At 32.9% G+C, this 18,065-nt stretch overlaps 2 protein-coding genes across 4 annotated transcripts in view; one reads left to right on the top strand and one right to left on the bottom strand.

Annotated features, from left to right (window-relative positions):
- Positions 1–7,079, bottom strand: part of LOC132713407 (protein MON2 homolog) — a gene marked incomplete at its 3' end in the record, with an annotated part of 50,181 nt that extends 43,102 nt beyond the window's left edge. For all 3 annotated transcript variants that reach the window (XM_060695994.1, XM_060695993.1, XM_060695996.1), the window contains 5 exon segments: positions 2,835–2,966; positions 3,896–4,023; positions 4,499–4,562; positions 4,993–5,185; positions 6,921–7,079. In XM_060695994.1, the coding sequence (XP_060551977.1) occupies positions 2,835–2,966; positions 3,896–4,023; positions 4,499–4,562; positions 4,993–5,112 (444 nt within the window). In that variant the 5' untranslated portion in view covers positions 5,113–5,185; positions 6,921–7,079.
- Positions 7,080–7,124: 45 nt separating this feature from the next.
- LOC132713408 (zinc finger CCHC-type and RNA-binding motif-containing protein 1-like) lies at positions 7,125–17,321 on the top strand. Its single transcript, XM_060695997.1, has 7 exons — positions 7,125–7,269; positions 9,395–9,547; positions 10,497–10,608; positions 12,959–13,066; positions 14,990–15,111; positions 15,419–15,491; positions 16,334–17,321. The coding sequence occupies exons 2-7, from the start codon at positions 9,435–9,437 to the stop codon at positions 16,487–16,489; spliced, it is 684 nt and encodes a 227-aa protein (XP_060551980.1). The 5' UTR covers positions 7,125–7,269; positions 9,395–9,434; the 3' UTR covers positions 16,490–17,321.
- The last annotated feature ends 744 nt before the right edge of the window (positions 17,322–18,065 follow it).

Below are 18,065 nucleotides of genomic sequence, written 5' to 3'. Positions count from 1 at the left end.
TAATTTGTCTGTCCCGTTAATCTGATAGATATTACGTTGAGTTGATAGACTTTTGTACGGATTGAAGGGCTTACTTTACATTCAACCTCGTTTTCTAACAATGTCAAGTAAAACAACAACAAAAACAGACAACATTTTTTTTATGTGAATGCCTATGTGACTTGTGGTAAGGTGTCCCTGACAAGTTTCTAAACCATTTTAGATTGTCTAAGGATGATTATTTCTCTATAAATAAAAAAAAGATATTAAAATATATTCTCAGTGAAAATAAATTGTTCACCAGTAAATCGGACACAGTACTAATAAATCTGGGACAAAGTATGAAATTTATTGTCTATCCCGGTAGAAACTGGATCTCTATGCCGTGCATAGATGATATTCATAATAGAAGTCAAGAAGGCCAGATCATAATGATCGAGTAATACCTTTTATTTCTATTAAAATATGTGAAGCATTATCAATTTGGTGGAAAAAATATATAATATCCCGTTCTTATTTGTACATCTACCATGGACTTGAAAAGACTGTCATAAGCTTAGTTTTTTGTTATTTTATTTTATATTTTAACGGAATTTCATACACGAATACACAGGCAGAGTGACACTGGTATAATACAATAATAATGCTGATGATAATAATAATAAACTTCAAAAGTGAAACAATTAAATACCCCGCTAGCGGTGCGCTCCATTTCCCCCCACTGAGTGCCTTAAATTTTACCGATAGTCACGTGACATGTGCGACAGATACCAGACGGACAGTAAATCACGTTAAGAATTGAAGAAATTTCGGCTATAAACTGATATTAATCAGCAGCTTTTTAATTGGTCAGATGTCACTGGGTCATAAAATGTTGTTAGAGTATGTTACCGCAACTTGTGACCCTCTCTGGTGCGATATTTGTGTATTATGCAATTATTTAGCGTGAAACGTAGGGGTCCGAGAGAGCACAGCCGATTTATGACACTTCGTTTGATGCGGGTCGGACTAACTTTGAATCGGCATAACTTTTTTAATAAGCAATTAACATGCGGTTTAAAGCACATGAAAGGAAATTCATTTACGGAGGGAACTGTGTCAGGGATTTTTGTTTGCTCAATAGGCGACTTAATTATCTTTAATCACGTAATATGTATGGTGAAAAAAGACGCATAAAATGTTTGACGTTACGTAATATTTTTTTGAGAAAAGATAGAAAAAATTTGAGACACGGTTCCCTAGATAATATAAGTATGGTTATTTTCCAAAAGTTTGATGACAAAAAATTAAACAAGAGCTGTCGGTAGGACAGCAACGCTCGACTATTCTTAGTGCTTGATAGTAAAAAATGCTTGATAGAGTTACCTCCTCCTGTTTACAGGTTGGGGTCATGATGGTGAACAAGTGTGCAAAGTTTCAAAGCCATATGTCAATGGACTTTGAAAATATTTGAACTATTACAAAAACTTTAACATAAATTCTAAGTCGAAAAAGGGGCATAATTCTGTCAAAATGCTTAATAGAGTTACCTCCTCCTGTTTCCAGGTTGGGGTCATGATGGTGAACAAGTGTGTAAAGTTTCAAAGCCATATGTCAATGGACTTTGAAAATATTTGAACTATTACAAAAACTTTAACGTAAATTCTAAGTCGAAAAAGGGGCATAATTCTGTCAAAATGCTTGATAGAGTTACCTCCTCCTGTTTACAGGTTGGGGTCATGATGTTAAACAAGTGTGCAAAGTTTCAAAGCCATATGTCAATGGACTTTGAAAATATTTGAACTATTACAAAAACTTTAACATAAGTGGTTACGCCGACGCCGACGCTCGGGTGACTGCAATAGCTCTACTTATTCTTATCGAATAGTCGAGCTAAAAATGACTTTGATATGACGATTTAAAATTTTAGGATTTTTATTCAAAATCAATCATTTACAAAGGCATTTTTTTCAAATATGTTATTTTTTATGATGATCAACGACATTTAATGCACAAAGATTAAGTAAATAACAATTATTACTAAAATAACTTTGTTTAAATGACATTTATGTGAGTACCACGGAAAGTGTCTGTTGTCACCTTAAATGATGTGTAATTTATCAAACCAGAGTTCCCTGAACTTACTTCATCTTCACATTGAGATCACATCAGTTAGACAAGTGAATTTACTTCAACTCTAACATACCTTTATAGCTACATGTATGCACATTACACAAAAACATTTTCTTTGAAGTATTTTATCCTTCAAAGACATGTTCAGCCAAAGATTTTTTCAGCCAAATATTTGTTCAGTCAAAGATTTGCATGTTGTATAAAAGCCCACAGATGAGTATGTCTGATCTTTAAAAAACCTTTTTTTAATCTTTATCAAAACTTTGAATTTCTTCAGTTAATTATGCCATTTACCTACATAAAATTTCTATTTTGATTATGCCAACTGACACTTTCTTATCATTTTTATGAACAAGAACTAGAAATATGTCGGTAGGACATGGATGCCCTAACATTGGACTATTTTGTCGGCTAATGGATGGACAGCTGGACAGAGGTCCTCAAGATTTGGTACTTTAAAGTGGCTACTCTTTTTTCTCTCCCTACTTTTCTCCTACCCATGTCATGTTGTTTGTTTGTTTGATTGGGTTTTACGTCACACTGACACAGTATAGGTCATTTGGCATGTAAGAGAAAGAGTAGCTTCATAACAGTTTAAACTGTATAAATAGCATGTGGAAATTTACTTTTACCTATTCAAATGTTGCCATAGTGTACAGAAGGTCAAGAACAAAACCATATCCCCCAGCACTCAATCTCAGTGAAGGGGGGGGGGATAAAAACTTTCCTATTACAATTTTTACCTTAGCTAATGATTCATGTTGCACAACAAAATTTGTAGTTATCAGTAAGATGGCTGTCTGTAACAGTTTAAGCTCCTCTTGTCCACCCTCCATCAGTCCCCACAGTAAAGTCAAAATATTGTCTGCTGCTTTCTGCATTACAAATAAACAATAATATTCATAACAGGCTTTAGTTTAAAATAATCATATATCTCCAGAAGAATGAAATTTCTATACTATGTCAAAATGGATCATGAGTCCAGCTTAATTTACATATTGATTTACAGTTTATTTCAAGTTTTATATATGTGGTTAACAGAAGACAGGCAGTTAAGATTGGCAGAAGACAGAAGTTTTAATTAGGGTGAAGATAAAATTAAATGACCAGAAGACAAGAAGTTAATATAAGCAGAAGACAAGAAGTAAAAATATACGGAATACAAAAAAGATGGCAAAAAGTTAACATTAACAGAAGACAAGAAGTATATATTAGCAAAAGACAAGATGTTAATATTAACAGATGACAAAAAGTTAATATGAGCAGAAGACAGGAAGTTATACAGATGAAGGGAGAAGATTAGCACAAGACAAAATGATAATATTAGCGGCAGACAAGAAGACAAGATTAGCAGAAGACATTAAGTTAAGATAAGCAGATGACAGGAATAAAATATAACCAGAAGACAGGAAGTTCAGATTAGCAGAAGACAAGATGTTTATATTTGCAGATGAGGACAAGTTTAAGTTAGTAAGTAAAAGACAAGAAATTAAGCTAAGCATATGAAGGAAGAAAAGATTAGAAAACAGAAAGATACTATTAGCAGCAGAAGAAAAGAAGTTAAGATAAGCAGAAGACAGGAAGTTTAGATCAACAGAAGACAAAAGTTAATATTAGCACAAGACAAGTAGCTGACAAGAAATTAAGCTAAGCATATGAAGGAAGAAAAGAAAACAGGAAGATAATATTAGCAGCAGAAGAAAGGAAGTTAAGATTAGAAGAAGACAAGAAGTTAAGATTAGCAGAAGACAGGAAGTTAAGATTAGCAGAAGATAGGAATATACAATTTGGTATTTGAACTTACAATAGATATTGCCTCATGTGAGATCAATCTCTGCACTGCAGTAAGAGATATCTGAATCAACTTCACATTCTTTGTTTCACAACCTAACATAAATGGCTGTAAAATATCTGCACTTGCTGACACTAGACCTGAAATATAAATGTCAAGGTCAATATGTGAAAAACAACATACAGGAAATAAAACTCCTGTGTCTGTGCCACGAAATATGTTGAATTGTAAATGAAATAAAAGAAATACATTAAGTATTGCAAACCATACTGCACTGCATAGACAAGAGATGTCAGTGGGACAGCACGCTTGATTATTCTTACTGTTTAATAGTAAGACAAGAGCCTGGATAATTTAGCAATTAAGGAAAAGAAAGTATTATGATTAAAAACAATTATGACATACTTAATTCTTTGGTACTATTATCTTAAGACATGTCTCTGGCACCTGATATATTCCCCATAGTTAAACAGAAAAGAATATGATTATATGACATACTTAATTCTTTCCCACTACTATCTTAAGACATATCTCTGGCACCTGAAATATTCCCCATAGTTTAACAGGAAAGAATATTCAATTATTCACAATTAAAATGTTGATTTAATTGTTTACCTGAAAGAGCATCCTCTGTTTTTGCTGATATTGTTCTAAGTTTAAGCTGAACTTGTTCTGAAGCCTGTAAAAAAGAACCAAAATAAGTAAATGTCAAGGTAATATTATTCAAACTGCCTTGTTCTAGATAAAGTTAAAGTATTTTTAGCAGGTTTTCAGCAAAATTTTATACATATCAACCTAAAGGATGACAGTAAAAATCTGCGTGTACTTTTGCTTCAGCATTTATGTTTTGAACACACATTTATTTGACTGTTATAAACCATTAAACAAAGTAAGTAAATAAGACTGTCTGTTAACAGCAGAATAATTATTTTAAAAATGATCATAAATCATATCGATGTTTGGCCTTTTTTCATTCCATTGTAAGTGGTTCTTAATTATTGATGGTATTTCTCATATATTAAAACTTTTATAGTGTATAACACCTGTTATGTATAAATATTTTCTGAGAAGTAAACCTAGCTATATTTCAAGTCAATCAATGACATTACCTCTTTAACATTGGGATGTTTTCTCTTTCCCTCTGTAGACAGTAAGCGTAGATCACTCTGCAGGTTTTCAAACAGTTTCTTAGCAACTGCCGGATCTTTCATATTCCCTCCTGTAGCCATAGTGACAGAATGACCTGTCACTTTAAAACCAAACTAAAGCTGTCTAAATTTCCTTCCTTTCTGTATCTACCTTCTGAAAGATAAAAATGAAAATGTCTAAATTATCATTTTTAATTAAATTATCAAATTACAGTAAATTAAAGTTAAACTCATTTATAATATGACAGGAGAAAAACTTAAGACTAGATAAGCAGTCTTATGCCAACAGTTCGAAAAATACTGGTCCGACAAACATGACTGGTAAAATTTCACTTGGTCCAGGAAAATTCCAACAAGGTTAAAAAAAATACATTAACATTACAATAATATCTGGAAATAAAATAAACAATTAGGCAATTGTTTTATGTTTTACATCATAATTTCCATCAAAAAATTACCTCTACTAGTTATTAGGATAAAAACACAGAAAAGTAATGTTATAAACTCTCCCTTTTATCATTAGTTTTCTTGACCTTTAAAACATGTGGATTGTATTAATTTGAAGGAGGTAACCATGGACAAAAAGCATCTAAAGCTTTCTTAAGCTGAAACATCTTCAAACAAAGCTCATACATATAAACACAATCAGAAAAATCTCAGAATGGCTGTTAATATCGTAACAGAATGAACCGTCTCCACTAAATCTGTATGTTAACCAGTTCTAATACTTTGTGTGTCCTCCCACGGCTTTAACAATGTATAAACACCTGTCTCATTATTATGACATAGTTTCTCATTAAAGCTTGAGGAATATTTCTCCATTTCCTTGAGTGCCAGCAACTCCTGCATCCCAAGTCACCAGATCTAAACATTACAAGTTTCAGCTGAATAGAACAGGCGTGCGAGAATGAGACCAGAAACCCCTCGCAATTTGCTGGAACTCAAGCAAGCCCTTGTTTAAGAATGGAGAACTCTGAGACAGAGGTGTTTACGTTGTTATAGCCAATTGGGAGGACATAAGTTATAAGTGACTCTGAGTGTATGTATTTATTATGAATATACTCTTGAAAATAAAATTGTAAAAAAAAAATACTTTGTTTACTGATTTCATTTTGGTCCAGGGAAAACCGTTCAGTGATTCTTCTAAGATGACTGGACAGGATGTCCAATATGCCAAAATACTTTTCAGAATGTATGCTTATTTTGGTGTCCAAATGACAACCCATAGATCACTAGTTGTATTGCGTGTTGGAATATCAACTTTTATCTTTAGATTGTATCATAAAAAAAAAACGGATAAATTTTCAAAAAATCATGACGATTAAAATAGAAAAAAACTGTTTAAACTCTTACTACAGTTGGCATACATTTTTATTATATTCTTGTTTAATACGGAAAAAAAAATAGCTTTCACAACCTGTGAACAACAAGATGACATATACATGTGTATGTACTATAATGTCAGTGAGGACACAGCACCTCAGTGTGGGCAGCTTACAATTTACTGACCATTTATTTTAAGAATTTTGATAGAAGTATGCTAAGGATTAGTCAAAATATATTGACATGCCAAAGCTAGATTCTGAGATATTTTTGTTCTGGGTCAGAATCTCGCTTTTTATGAGGCAAGATATTGGCCAGACTGGCAGACACAAAATAGCACAATATCTTGTCCTGTAGTACAATTAGTTGGACTAGCCATGGTTATTTTCTTAATGATTCTATGAGAAGAAAACTTGATATAAAAATGATGTCAAATAGATCTATATACAAAAAAGCTGAAATGAAAATAGAAATGACCATAACTTGAGCAACAGGTTTTTAATTGAGTAAGTGAAATCCTTTGACAATAAGAAAAAATACAACGTCAAGGTAGATAAAGAAAATACTTTTGATATAGTTGTATGTTCAATGTCAATTGTCGTCCATAAACACAGTGTTAGCGAAGAAACTCCCTAAATTTGTATCCGACAAACGTCAAAGTTGACGTAGACGCACGGTGATCGGAAATAACAGAAGTTATCCAAATAGTTTATATTGACTGTGTATCAGTATCAACAATACTGCTCAAAAATCGTAATGAAAATTGTTTTGATTTTGGATACAGTCTTGTAAAGGGAAGTAACTCAAACTAAATCTTGTTTTTTAGAAAAAACGAACGACGTTCTTTGCGAATTTTGAATGAATACACTTTGTCATGTCACGATTTTAGTTGAAAAAGAATTGAAATACATAAAAGTAAGCAATATTATAAATTGACGGATCGAATATCCATTCCAATAAATAAAATAGCCGAACATAACTAGTTTTCGCGACCATGATTGTAACTGTCAACTCTGTTCAGTAATTTTTCTTACTTTCTGTTATTTTCAAACTATGTCAGAGACAAATTTAATACCCTTTCATTTATAATAGTACATTGATTAGTATTTTGCAAGGTTTACGGCTATCACCAAGCATGGATACTTTAAAATAACTTGTTGCTGTACTTTAAAATTTCAAGTTATTTATGAGAATAATAACACTTTATTACAAATATCAACTTATTTTTTAAGATGTAGCCCACAAAACAGTTTATATACAGGGATATGTCTAAATACCGAATATGAATTCATATTTGCGACTATGAATGGAAGTACCGAATATGAATTTTCATAAAATCAGCTCATGGAATTTACTTTTTCAACAGATACAAATGTACTATTATTTACTTGTATCATATGTATTTTAATGAAAGAAGATGAATTTCTGATCGTTTAGTCCTGAATAAACTACTGTGACCAGAAAGATACCCTAATATGAATGAGAATGACAAAAATGAACCTTGTAATTTTATTCACTAAGGTGAATATTGACCCTATGCTAAAATTTTTATGCCCCCGCCATGTAATGGCCGGAGCATATAGTGTTACCCTGTTCCGTCATTCCGTCCTTCCATCCTTCTGTCATTCCGTCATTCATCATCAGTTTCTGTTCATTATCTTAAGAATGGTTGCACACATTCAACTCAAATTTGACATATGGATATGTCATGAGAAAATGCAGGTCAAGTTCGAATTTGGTCATGGTTCGATGATTTTTGGCAGAGTTATGCCCCTTTTACTTTGAAAATAATATGAAATTTCAGTTTCCGTTCATTATCTCCCCAACGGTACAACACATTAAACTCAAACTTGACATATGGATATGTCATGAGAAAATACAGGTCAAGTTCGAATTTGGTCATGGTTCGATGATTTTTGGCAGAGTTATGCCCCTTTTACTTTGAAAATAATATGAAATTTTCAGTTTCCGTTCATTACCTCCCCAAAGGTACAACACATTCAACTCAAACTTGACATATGGATATGTCATGAAAAAAATACAGGTCAAGTTAGAATTTGGTCATGGTTCGATGATTTTTGGCAGAGTTATGCCCCTTTTACTTTGAAAACAATATGAAATTTTCAGTTTCCGTTCATTATCTCCCCAAAGGTACAATACATTCAACTCAAACTTGACATATGGATGCATCAAAGGAATGCGCAGGTCAAGTTCAAATTTGGTCATGGTTCAATGATTTTTGGCAGAGTAATGCCCCTTTCACTTTGAAAATAATATAAAATTTACAGTTTCTGTTCATTATCTACCCAACAGTGTTACATATTCAACTTAAATTTGACATATGGATACAATGTATGTCAAAGGAATGGGCAGGTCAAGTTGGAATTTGGTCATGGTTTGATGATTTTTTGGCAGAGTTATGTCCCTTTCACTTTGAAAATAATATATAGATACATCTTAGGAATAAGCAGTTTAAGTTTGAATTTGGTCGTGGTTCAATGATTTTAGACAAACTTATCTTTCCTGAATGTTGGAAAAATTTTGAACTTTCAGTTTCAGCACTCATACTTTTAGCCATTATTTTGGCTACAAATATGCAATATGCTATTTTTAAAAGGTTAAGACTGAATAATTTCAGTGCCTTGAACATTGTATGAAAATGGTTTGTGTTAACATTGAAAAGTTTTAAGGGCTTTGAACTTAAAATGAAAAACATAATTAATGCACCATCTGAAATTTTGGCTGCATGCGGGGGCATCTGTGGCATGATGACACATTTCTAGTTTGAAAATGATATTCATATTAGGTTTTCTCTTCATATTCGTGAAAATGAATTCATATTTGGTATTTAGTCATACCCTATATTACAGTATTTGCAGCATCTTCTAGCACCAGTCTGAATTGTGTATACATTTATGAAGGTTTTACAACTGTAGCTCTGCCAGTCAAGTCACTGTGAGAAATTTGACAATGTTTTGAAACTAAATTAACAAAAAACAAGCATTTTCAGGAGCTTTTCTTTTTCTCGAATCTTTTTCAGATTAGTTTTCAAAGGAAGAACACTGAATGTTTGTGGAGTTATGAGTGGGGGAATTGCACCCAGTAAAAGTACACTCTATGTGTCAAATTTTCCTTTTTCCCTAACCAACAATGATCTGCATAAGATTTTTGAGAAGTACGGAAAAGTGGTGAAGTAAGTATTTATTGTTATATATATATATGTAAAAAGTACGTTTAAATACCACCATGTTTCGGTTTCAAGTTGCTTTTATGATCCCACTTCTTTTGGTGGTTGAATTTTCCTTTGTCTGTCCATCCCGTTGTCTGCAGTGGAATATGTGGATATCTGTGTCCTTTAGAATACTTTGAATACAGTTGACAAAAACTTAATTCATTGCAAGTAAAAAAAAAATGACAACATTTGTGTCTGGTCAGTGGCATCATAGACAGTAATGCAGATTTGGAACTGTTAGTTTTGAAAAAGATTTCTTGACAAAGATTTATTTGAAAAGATAGTAATTATTTTTGACAGGGTTTGATTTTCTATTCCTGATATTATATATTTAGATAGTTAATAGTGGAGAATAAGTTTAAAGTAAATGAAAGCTGTTTGAAATTATGTTAAAGGGCTTACAATATATAAGAAACTATTACATGTGAAAAAGGTAGATAAAGTTTATACATACTTGTCATTTCTGAAAGTTTCATGTCTATGAGTTTCATATCACTTTAACTCAAAACTTACTTGTGTTGTCTTGAAATTATCAATTTCAAATTAATATTCTTTTGATTCTTTTTATTGGTAGTTGAAAAATTTTGCATTGAATTTAACTGTCGGACCTGAAAACAGTGGTAGACTTTCATGTACCTTACAGTTCAAATTAGAGTTATTTTTGAGAACATTTAAGTTTTACAAATGTATATGATATGGTATTTTAGATGAAGATTGAAACAGTTTAGATCTTTCTTCTTATTTAAAGTAATAAGTTTTCCACAGGAAAAATGTGTTGCATTTGGTCCAGATCCTATTTTGGTCTTGCTTTTACATGCAATTTACCATTGATAGTAATCTATCCAATCTCGTGAGTAAAGTCATATTTAATCAAAAAACAAATATTTTATGCTATTGTTTGCTAATTCAGGGTTACTGTAGTGAAAGACAAAGTTACAAGAAAGAGCAAAGGCGTTGCTTTTGTACTATTTTTACAGAGAGACTCCGCCTACCAAGCTGTAAGGGCACTCAACAATACACAGGTTTCTTTTTTTTGCTCGACTATTTGTTATCAATTTTTGTAAATTATCTTTCACAATACATTTATACACTTTTATAGATTCAATCCTTCATTTATATACATGGACATGTATTATGTGATGGTAAATGATCATTCAGGGTTCTCAAATATACTCTGTTGTCTTTGTATAAGAAATTAAATACATGTATATGTTGTGTTTAAATTGAGTTAATTTAGATAGGTTAAATTTACATTTATTAAGGACTTAAAACCCCAATTTAAATTCTAAATTTAGAATCATTTGGTTTTCTGTGGACTTTTTCTGTTAACTTTATTGGAAGTTACTGGGGTACAAATCCCAGTTAAAGCTACTAAAATAATTTAATATCATTTATCAGAAACTCAATAGGCCAGTTAAAGTCATTAAAATGATCATTTTCAAGTTCAAAATAATGACAGAAAACAACTTTTATCTGTTAATTATACCCCCGCACAACAAAGTTGTAAGGGGGGTATACTGGAATCAGCTTGTCCGTCCGGCCGTCCGTCCGGCCGTCCGTCCGTCCGGCCGTCGGTTTTTTCTTGTCCGCCCAATAACTTAAGATTCCTTTGACCCTTAGTCTTCATATTTGGCATGGAGGTTAGTCATGATTAGTAGATGACCCCTATTGATTTTGAGGTCACTAGGTCAAAGGTCAAGGTCACAGGGGCCTTGACTTCAAAAAGCTTGTCCGCCCAATAACTTAAGATTCCTTTGACCCTTAGTCTTCATATTTGGCATGGAGGTTAGTCATGATAAGTAGATGACCCCTATTGATTTTGAGGTCACCAGGTCAAAGGTCAAGGTCACAGGGGCCTTGACTTCAAAAAGCTTGTCCGCCCAATAACTTAAGATTCCTTTGATCCTTAGTCTTCATATTTGGCATGGAGGTTAGTCATGATTAGTAGATGACCCCTATTGATTTTGAGGTCACTAGGTCAAAGGTCAAGGTCACAGGGGCCTTGACTTCAAAAAGCTTGTCCGCCCAATAACTTAAGATTCCTTTGACCTACAGTCATCATATTTGGCATGGAGGTTAGTCATGATTAGTAGATGACCCCTATTGATTTTGAGGTCACTAGGTCAAAGGTCAAGGACACAGGGGCCTTGACTTCAAAAAGCTTGTCCGCCCAATAACTTAAGATTCCTTTGACCCTTAGTCTTCATATTTGGCATGGAGGTTAGTCATGATTAGTAGATGACCCCTATTGATTTTGAGGTCACTAGGTCAAAGGTCAAGGTCACAGGGCCTTGACTTCAAAAAGCTTGTCCGCCCAATAACTTAAGATTCCTTTGACCCTTAGTCTTTATATTTGGCATGGAGGTTAGTCATGATTAGTAGATGACCCCTATTGATTTTGAGGTCACCAGGTCAAAGGTCAAGGTCACAGGGGCCTTGACTTCAAAAAGCTTGTCCGCCCAATAACTTAAGATTCCTTTGACCTACAGTCGTCATATTTGGCATGGAGGTTAGTCATGATCAGTAGATGACCTCTATTGATTTTGAGGTCACCAGGTCAAAGGTCAAGGTCACAGGGACTTTGACTTCAAAAACTTTGTCTGCCCAATAACTTTAGATTCCTTTGACCCACAGTCTTCATATTTGACATGGATGATGATCATGATTAGTAGATGACCCCTTTTGATTTTGAGGTCACTGGATCAAAGGTCAAGGTCATAGGGACTTTGACTTCAAAAAGTTTGTCCACCCATTAACTTAAGATTCCTTTGACCCACAGTCTTCATATTTGGTATGGATGTTGATCATGACTATAAGGTGACCCCTATTGATTTTGAGGTCACTGGGTCAAAGGTCAAGGTCACAGGGACCTTGACAAAAAAAAAGCTTTTCTTCTCAATTGCTAAAGAATGTCCTGTCCGCAATGTATTGATTTTGACATTTTCACATTTGAAGCATGTAGAATACATAACTTAGCAATGCACTGGCTTAGTAACCTCAGATTTGGCAGGGAGGTTGTCCTTGAGCTCTAAATGGCCACTGTTGATTCTGACAAAGTGGTATGCGGGGGTATTCACGCCATGATAGTGGCAGTTCTAGTTTAAGCAATTTTTGATGATATGAGTGTAAAATCAGTAATGAAAATTCTCTTTGAATTTGACCTTTAATGATATCAAGAAAATAACAAAGATGTCCAAAGACAATGTACACAAAATTGTAAAAATATAAAAACAATTAAAAATAAATTGTGTTTTCTTCAGTAATAGAGGAGAAATTGTTTAATTTACCTATAAATTCCATAATTTTGAAATAAATGACAAGTTATGCAGTAAGATTGCAAGTTTATAAGTCAAGGTGTTTTGTTTTTTACAGCTGTTTGGAAGAACCATTAAGTGTACAATAGCAAAAGACAATGGTCGTGCAACAGAATTTATTCGTAAAAAGACATATCCAGACAAATCTAAATGTTATGAATGTGGCGTAAGTATTATTGAACAGTGTCTAATGATTTTTTTGGAAAATTTATAAGATTTTTACATGATTATCTTAGGTTGATATTTAATTTGTTCATGGCTTTATTCATAAAATAATCATTTTAAAAGAATTTCTATTACATAAAAAGAACTGGCTGAAAGTTAAAAGTGTAAAAATGTTTAGAACTATATCTGATGAAACGTTTTATAAAAATTTAAAAACGGTACAATTGTATTGTTTTCATAATTTTATGGTCTTTCTTGAAAAATTTGTATCATAGATTGTCTAAGTAATTTAGTAATTTACATTAATAGTGTACGTAGACAGAAGAAAATGTTTGGAAACGGAATATTCTGCAGTTACTTTTAAAGTTTTAGCAGATACAGGTAGTTTTTGTGATGATTTCATGCATGCTGCACAGAGCTTTTTTCCTTCTTTTCCAAAGGTCGTTATAGGGCTGCTTCCCCATAGAAATTTTTTTTCAAAATCATGCAGTTTTCACAAAAAAATTGAATTCACATCAATATCTTTCTTCCACTTTTGCAAATAAATTGTATGAATTCCCCCCAAAATTAAGGGCGAGGCTGCTTCCCAACCTGTGGGAAAAGATACCTGCCGTTATTGCTTTAAATAACATATACTTACCAAATTCATTCATTCTAGGTATTCTGTACTTATATTAATCACAATATAAACACAATATAAACAATAATTTAACAATCCACAGCCAGCAAATTTATGGCTTTAAGCTGAAACATTTTGTATAAAACATGATATAAAGGGGTTGTGCAAAGTGTTTTCTTGTTTGTTTGTTTTTAGCTCGACTATTCGATAAGAATAAGTAGAGCTATTGTAGTCACCCGAGCGTCGGCGTCGGCGTAACCACTTATGTTAAAGTTTTTGTAATAGTTTAAAAATTTTCAAAGTCCATTGACATATGGCTTTGAAACTTTGCACACTTGTTCACCATCATTACCCCAACCTGTAAACAGGAGGAGGTAACTGTATCAAGCATTTTGACAGAATTATGCCCCTTTTTCGACTTAGAATTTACGTTAAAGTTTTTGTAATAGTTCAAATATTTTCAAAGTCCATTGACATATGGCTTTGAAACTTTGCACACTTGTTCACCATCATTACCCCAACTTGTAAACAGGAGGAGGTAACTGTATCAAGCATTTTGACAGAATTATGCCCCTTTTTCGACTTAGAATTTACGTTAAAGTTTTTGTAATAGTTCAAATATTTTCAAAGTCCATTGACATATGCTTTTGAAACTTTGCACACTGGTTCGCCATCATTACCCCAACCTGTAAACAGGAGGAGGTAACTGTATCAAGCATTTTGACAGAATTATGCCCCTTTTTCGACTTAGAATTTACGTTAAAGTTTTTGTAATAGTTCAAATATTTTCAAAGTCCATTGACATATGCTTTTGAAACTTTGCACACTTGTTCACCATCATTACCCCAACCTGTAAACAGGAGGAGGTAACTGTATCAAGCATTTTGACAGAATTTAGCCCCTTTTTCGACTTAGAATTTACGTTAAAGTTTTTGTAATAGTTCAAATATTTTCAAAGTCCATTGACATATGCTTTTGAAACTTTGCACACTGGTTCACCATCATTACCCCAACCTGTAAACAGGAGGAGGTAACTGTATCAAGCATTTTGACAGAATTATGCCCCTTTTTTGACTTAGAATTTACGTTAAAGTTTTTGTAATAGTTCAAATATTTTCAAAGTCCATTGACATATGCTTTTGAAACTTTGCACACTTGTTCACCATCATTACCCCAACCTGCAAACAGGAGGAGGTAACTGTATCAAGCATTTTTTTTACAATCAAGCACTTAGAATAGTCGAGCGTTGCTGTCCTACCGACAGCTCTTGTTTAATTTGTTTTACTTCTTTTTATCATTGATTAGGAAGAAGGGCATCTGAGTTATAAATGTCCGCATAATATCCTCGGAGAAAGAGAACCCCCGCCGAAGAAAACAAAGAAAGAGAAGAAACGTGAACGGGATGAAAACAACGACTTTAATGACTTGTAAGTAATCACTTGCCCCTTTTAGAGAGTTCAGAATAATTTTTGCAATTATTTCCCTTTGAATACAAACACTGTATCACTTTCAGATCATAATTATAGACTAAAATAATGCCTAGATAAGAGAAGAAAGACAACCTTGTAGATGTAGTTATTATTTATTCTCTCAGCTCTTTATTTTTCTAATTATTACATTAACTATATTTTATAAACATTACAGAAGCCAGTAAATTTCTGTAGTATGGTTTATTAAATCAGAGTCAAAGCTGATGTTAACTTAGTAAAAATTTCTGTTGTATATTTTATTTAGATCAGAGTCAGATTCTGATGAGGAAGGGGAAGACCCCAAAGCGGACAGCTTAGCTGCTGCCATTCAGTACCAGGTAATATGCCATTTAACACTATGTTTTCTTGTGTTATAGTGTATAAAGCCTATATCTGATAAAATCTTTATAAAGATTTAAAAACAGTAAAACAATATTGTTTTCATAACCATCCATACTGTATGGTTGTTTCTTGAAAGATTCGTAACATAGAATATCTATGTAATTTAATATGCATGAAAATTGTTGCGGAACAAAATATGCCGCTATTAATTATTTCATGGGTTTGGCAATGATTTTCATGCATGCCCTAATAGCTTACAATGAAATATACTGACAAATATCTCGTTCTAGGCCACAAAATGAATATTTTACAATCCACAAGAAGCAAATATGCATGTATAGTTTTGTACACTAAAAATACACATGTACCTCATAGTGTCTGGAGTAACTTACACATGCCACCTGAAAGTCCATGTTGTCTGGATTTTTACTTCTGGTTACATAATTTTAGAATTTATCAAAATCTCTCATCTTATCAATAGAATGCCTGTTGTTGCTTGTATTATTTTATGCATGAGCAGGGGCCTCAGTAGAACCACTTACGTTCTGAAAGCTATATAGCTGGATAGCTTACTCACATGACTGGAACCAAAGGCCCTGGTGGGATTTGAACCCAAAGCAGTAAGGGTCAAATGGTTGGTAGTCAGTAACTTTTACCACTCAGCCAGATAAAATTCATTGTGAATATTAAAGGCACTAATAATAACTTTGATTATGGTTATTGATTTGAATGTGTTTGCAACAATTTTTGCTTTAAGATTAAGTGTGTACATTTATTTCTTAACTGTGAAACTGTACGGTACTTAATTATTATTGTAACAGATTTATTATTGTTTCAGCAAAACAAACTTGAAGAGGAATCGTTACCCAGCACAAGCTTTAGTTCTCGAGCTGCCAACTATATTTCATTGGAAGATTTCAGCGAGCCGAAAAGAAAACGTTATAAAAAAGACGCTTACTTTAGTGACGAAGAGGAAATAGACGATGACACTTGAAAGGATTAACTCCACTAAATTTTCATAATGGACTTCACCAACATTAAGAACCATCCATTAGTAGAATAAGGGATCTTTGTGTCAATTTTTTTTCTAAATTGAGCATCGATGGATGTTGTGTGATAAATGTGAGCAGACTGGCCTTGTTCCAACCCTTATACTGGTGACTTGAAGGTTAAATGATTTCCCCATCATTACATTCATCATTCTTGATGATATTTGTGATACACTGATTACAGAGGCTACAGTGATGTAGAACAAACATTAGCACTGTTAGTAATAGTTGGGAAGACTGTCCTCCTACGTAGTAACTTTGATACATGTCTTACACTTACTGGTATTATATAGACTTGGATAGGGAAATATATTAAATTTTGTTGAAAACTGCACTGTCCATAGCTTAGATCTTTGAATTTAGTATTTTCTAGTGACCCCTTCAACAATGACACAACCCATGTGATATAGTTACTTCTATATTGATAAAATGTGACCTTTCCTAGCTATGGATGTCACATGAGCGATCTAGGGCAATCATGGTCCTCTTGTTTCATACATGCCATAATGTCCCGGATGTCGGGGAATGTCCCGTAAGTAAGGTGTCTGTCCCGGAGGCGTCCCTGAGATGATTTATGTTCCGGTTAAATTTGTTTGTTTTTGGATTTTTAGCTTGTTTGTTTTAAAGAAATGTTAGGCTATTATGATAGCTGTGTGGTTGTTGTCAATGTTGTGCAAATAACATTATTGTAGCCAATTTTTAAAACATTTTAAAGAGTATGAAACTGGAACATTTGTTTATGATGACAAGGTGTAGTTGTTAGACAAGGGGCATAATTCTGAAAGCTATATTTTTGGAGTTATGCCCCTCTTACCTAGATTTTTTTATCAAAATTGTTTGTTAATAGTCATTGCAGACAAGCGTTAACACTGCATGAAGTGTTCTTGTAAATGATGTATTCCTGAATGTCCAAATTGCACTGTAATATTTAACATAAAATTTTTAATAAATTTGGAATAAAAGAAAATAATAAATTTTAAAAGAGGTTAAAGTGTAATTGTGTCTTCGTTTTATATTGGTAAGTGACATTCAAGCATTTTAATATATTAATTGATATAAAATATAATATATATACATGTAATTATATTGTGTAATAATTTATTTCATCATATTCATGAATTTATTATATGATTAAAATCTCAATTTTGAAGAGAAAAATTCATTTTATTTGATTGTATGAAAATAACAATGTATAATAGATAATATCTTACAAAATGCGAGTTTACATTTGGATACATATAGGTCTTGTAGATTTTCAAATATTAAAGTTAACAAATATCAATATTTCTAAAAATTTATAAACTTAAGCCATTTCAAGTCCAATTTAGAGTTTATATTGCACACCGTATTACCGGCGCCAGTAATGGCAGATCACTGCAGTGATGGCAGATAGCTGAAATTTACCGGTCGGTACAGGTAGGTTATAAATTTGGTTGGTATTATTATATTACACAAATACGGCCCATTTCATTGCTATGAAACTATTGTCCATTATGGAAGGGTATTCCTTCTCTCCTTTTT

This window comes from Ruditapes philippinarum, unplaced genomic scaffold (assembly GCF_026571515.1).
Source record: "Ruditapes philippinarum isolate M1 unplaced genomic scaffold, ASM2657151v2 ctg5098_1_1_1_1, whole genome shotgun sequence".
In the NCBI taxonomy this organism is placed as follows: domain Eukaryota; kingdom Metazoa; phylum Mollusca; class Bivalvia; order Venerida; family Veneridae; genus Ruditapes; species Ruditapes philippinarum.
This window is presented reverse-complemented; position numbering and strand designations above follow the sequence as displayed.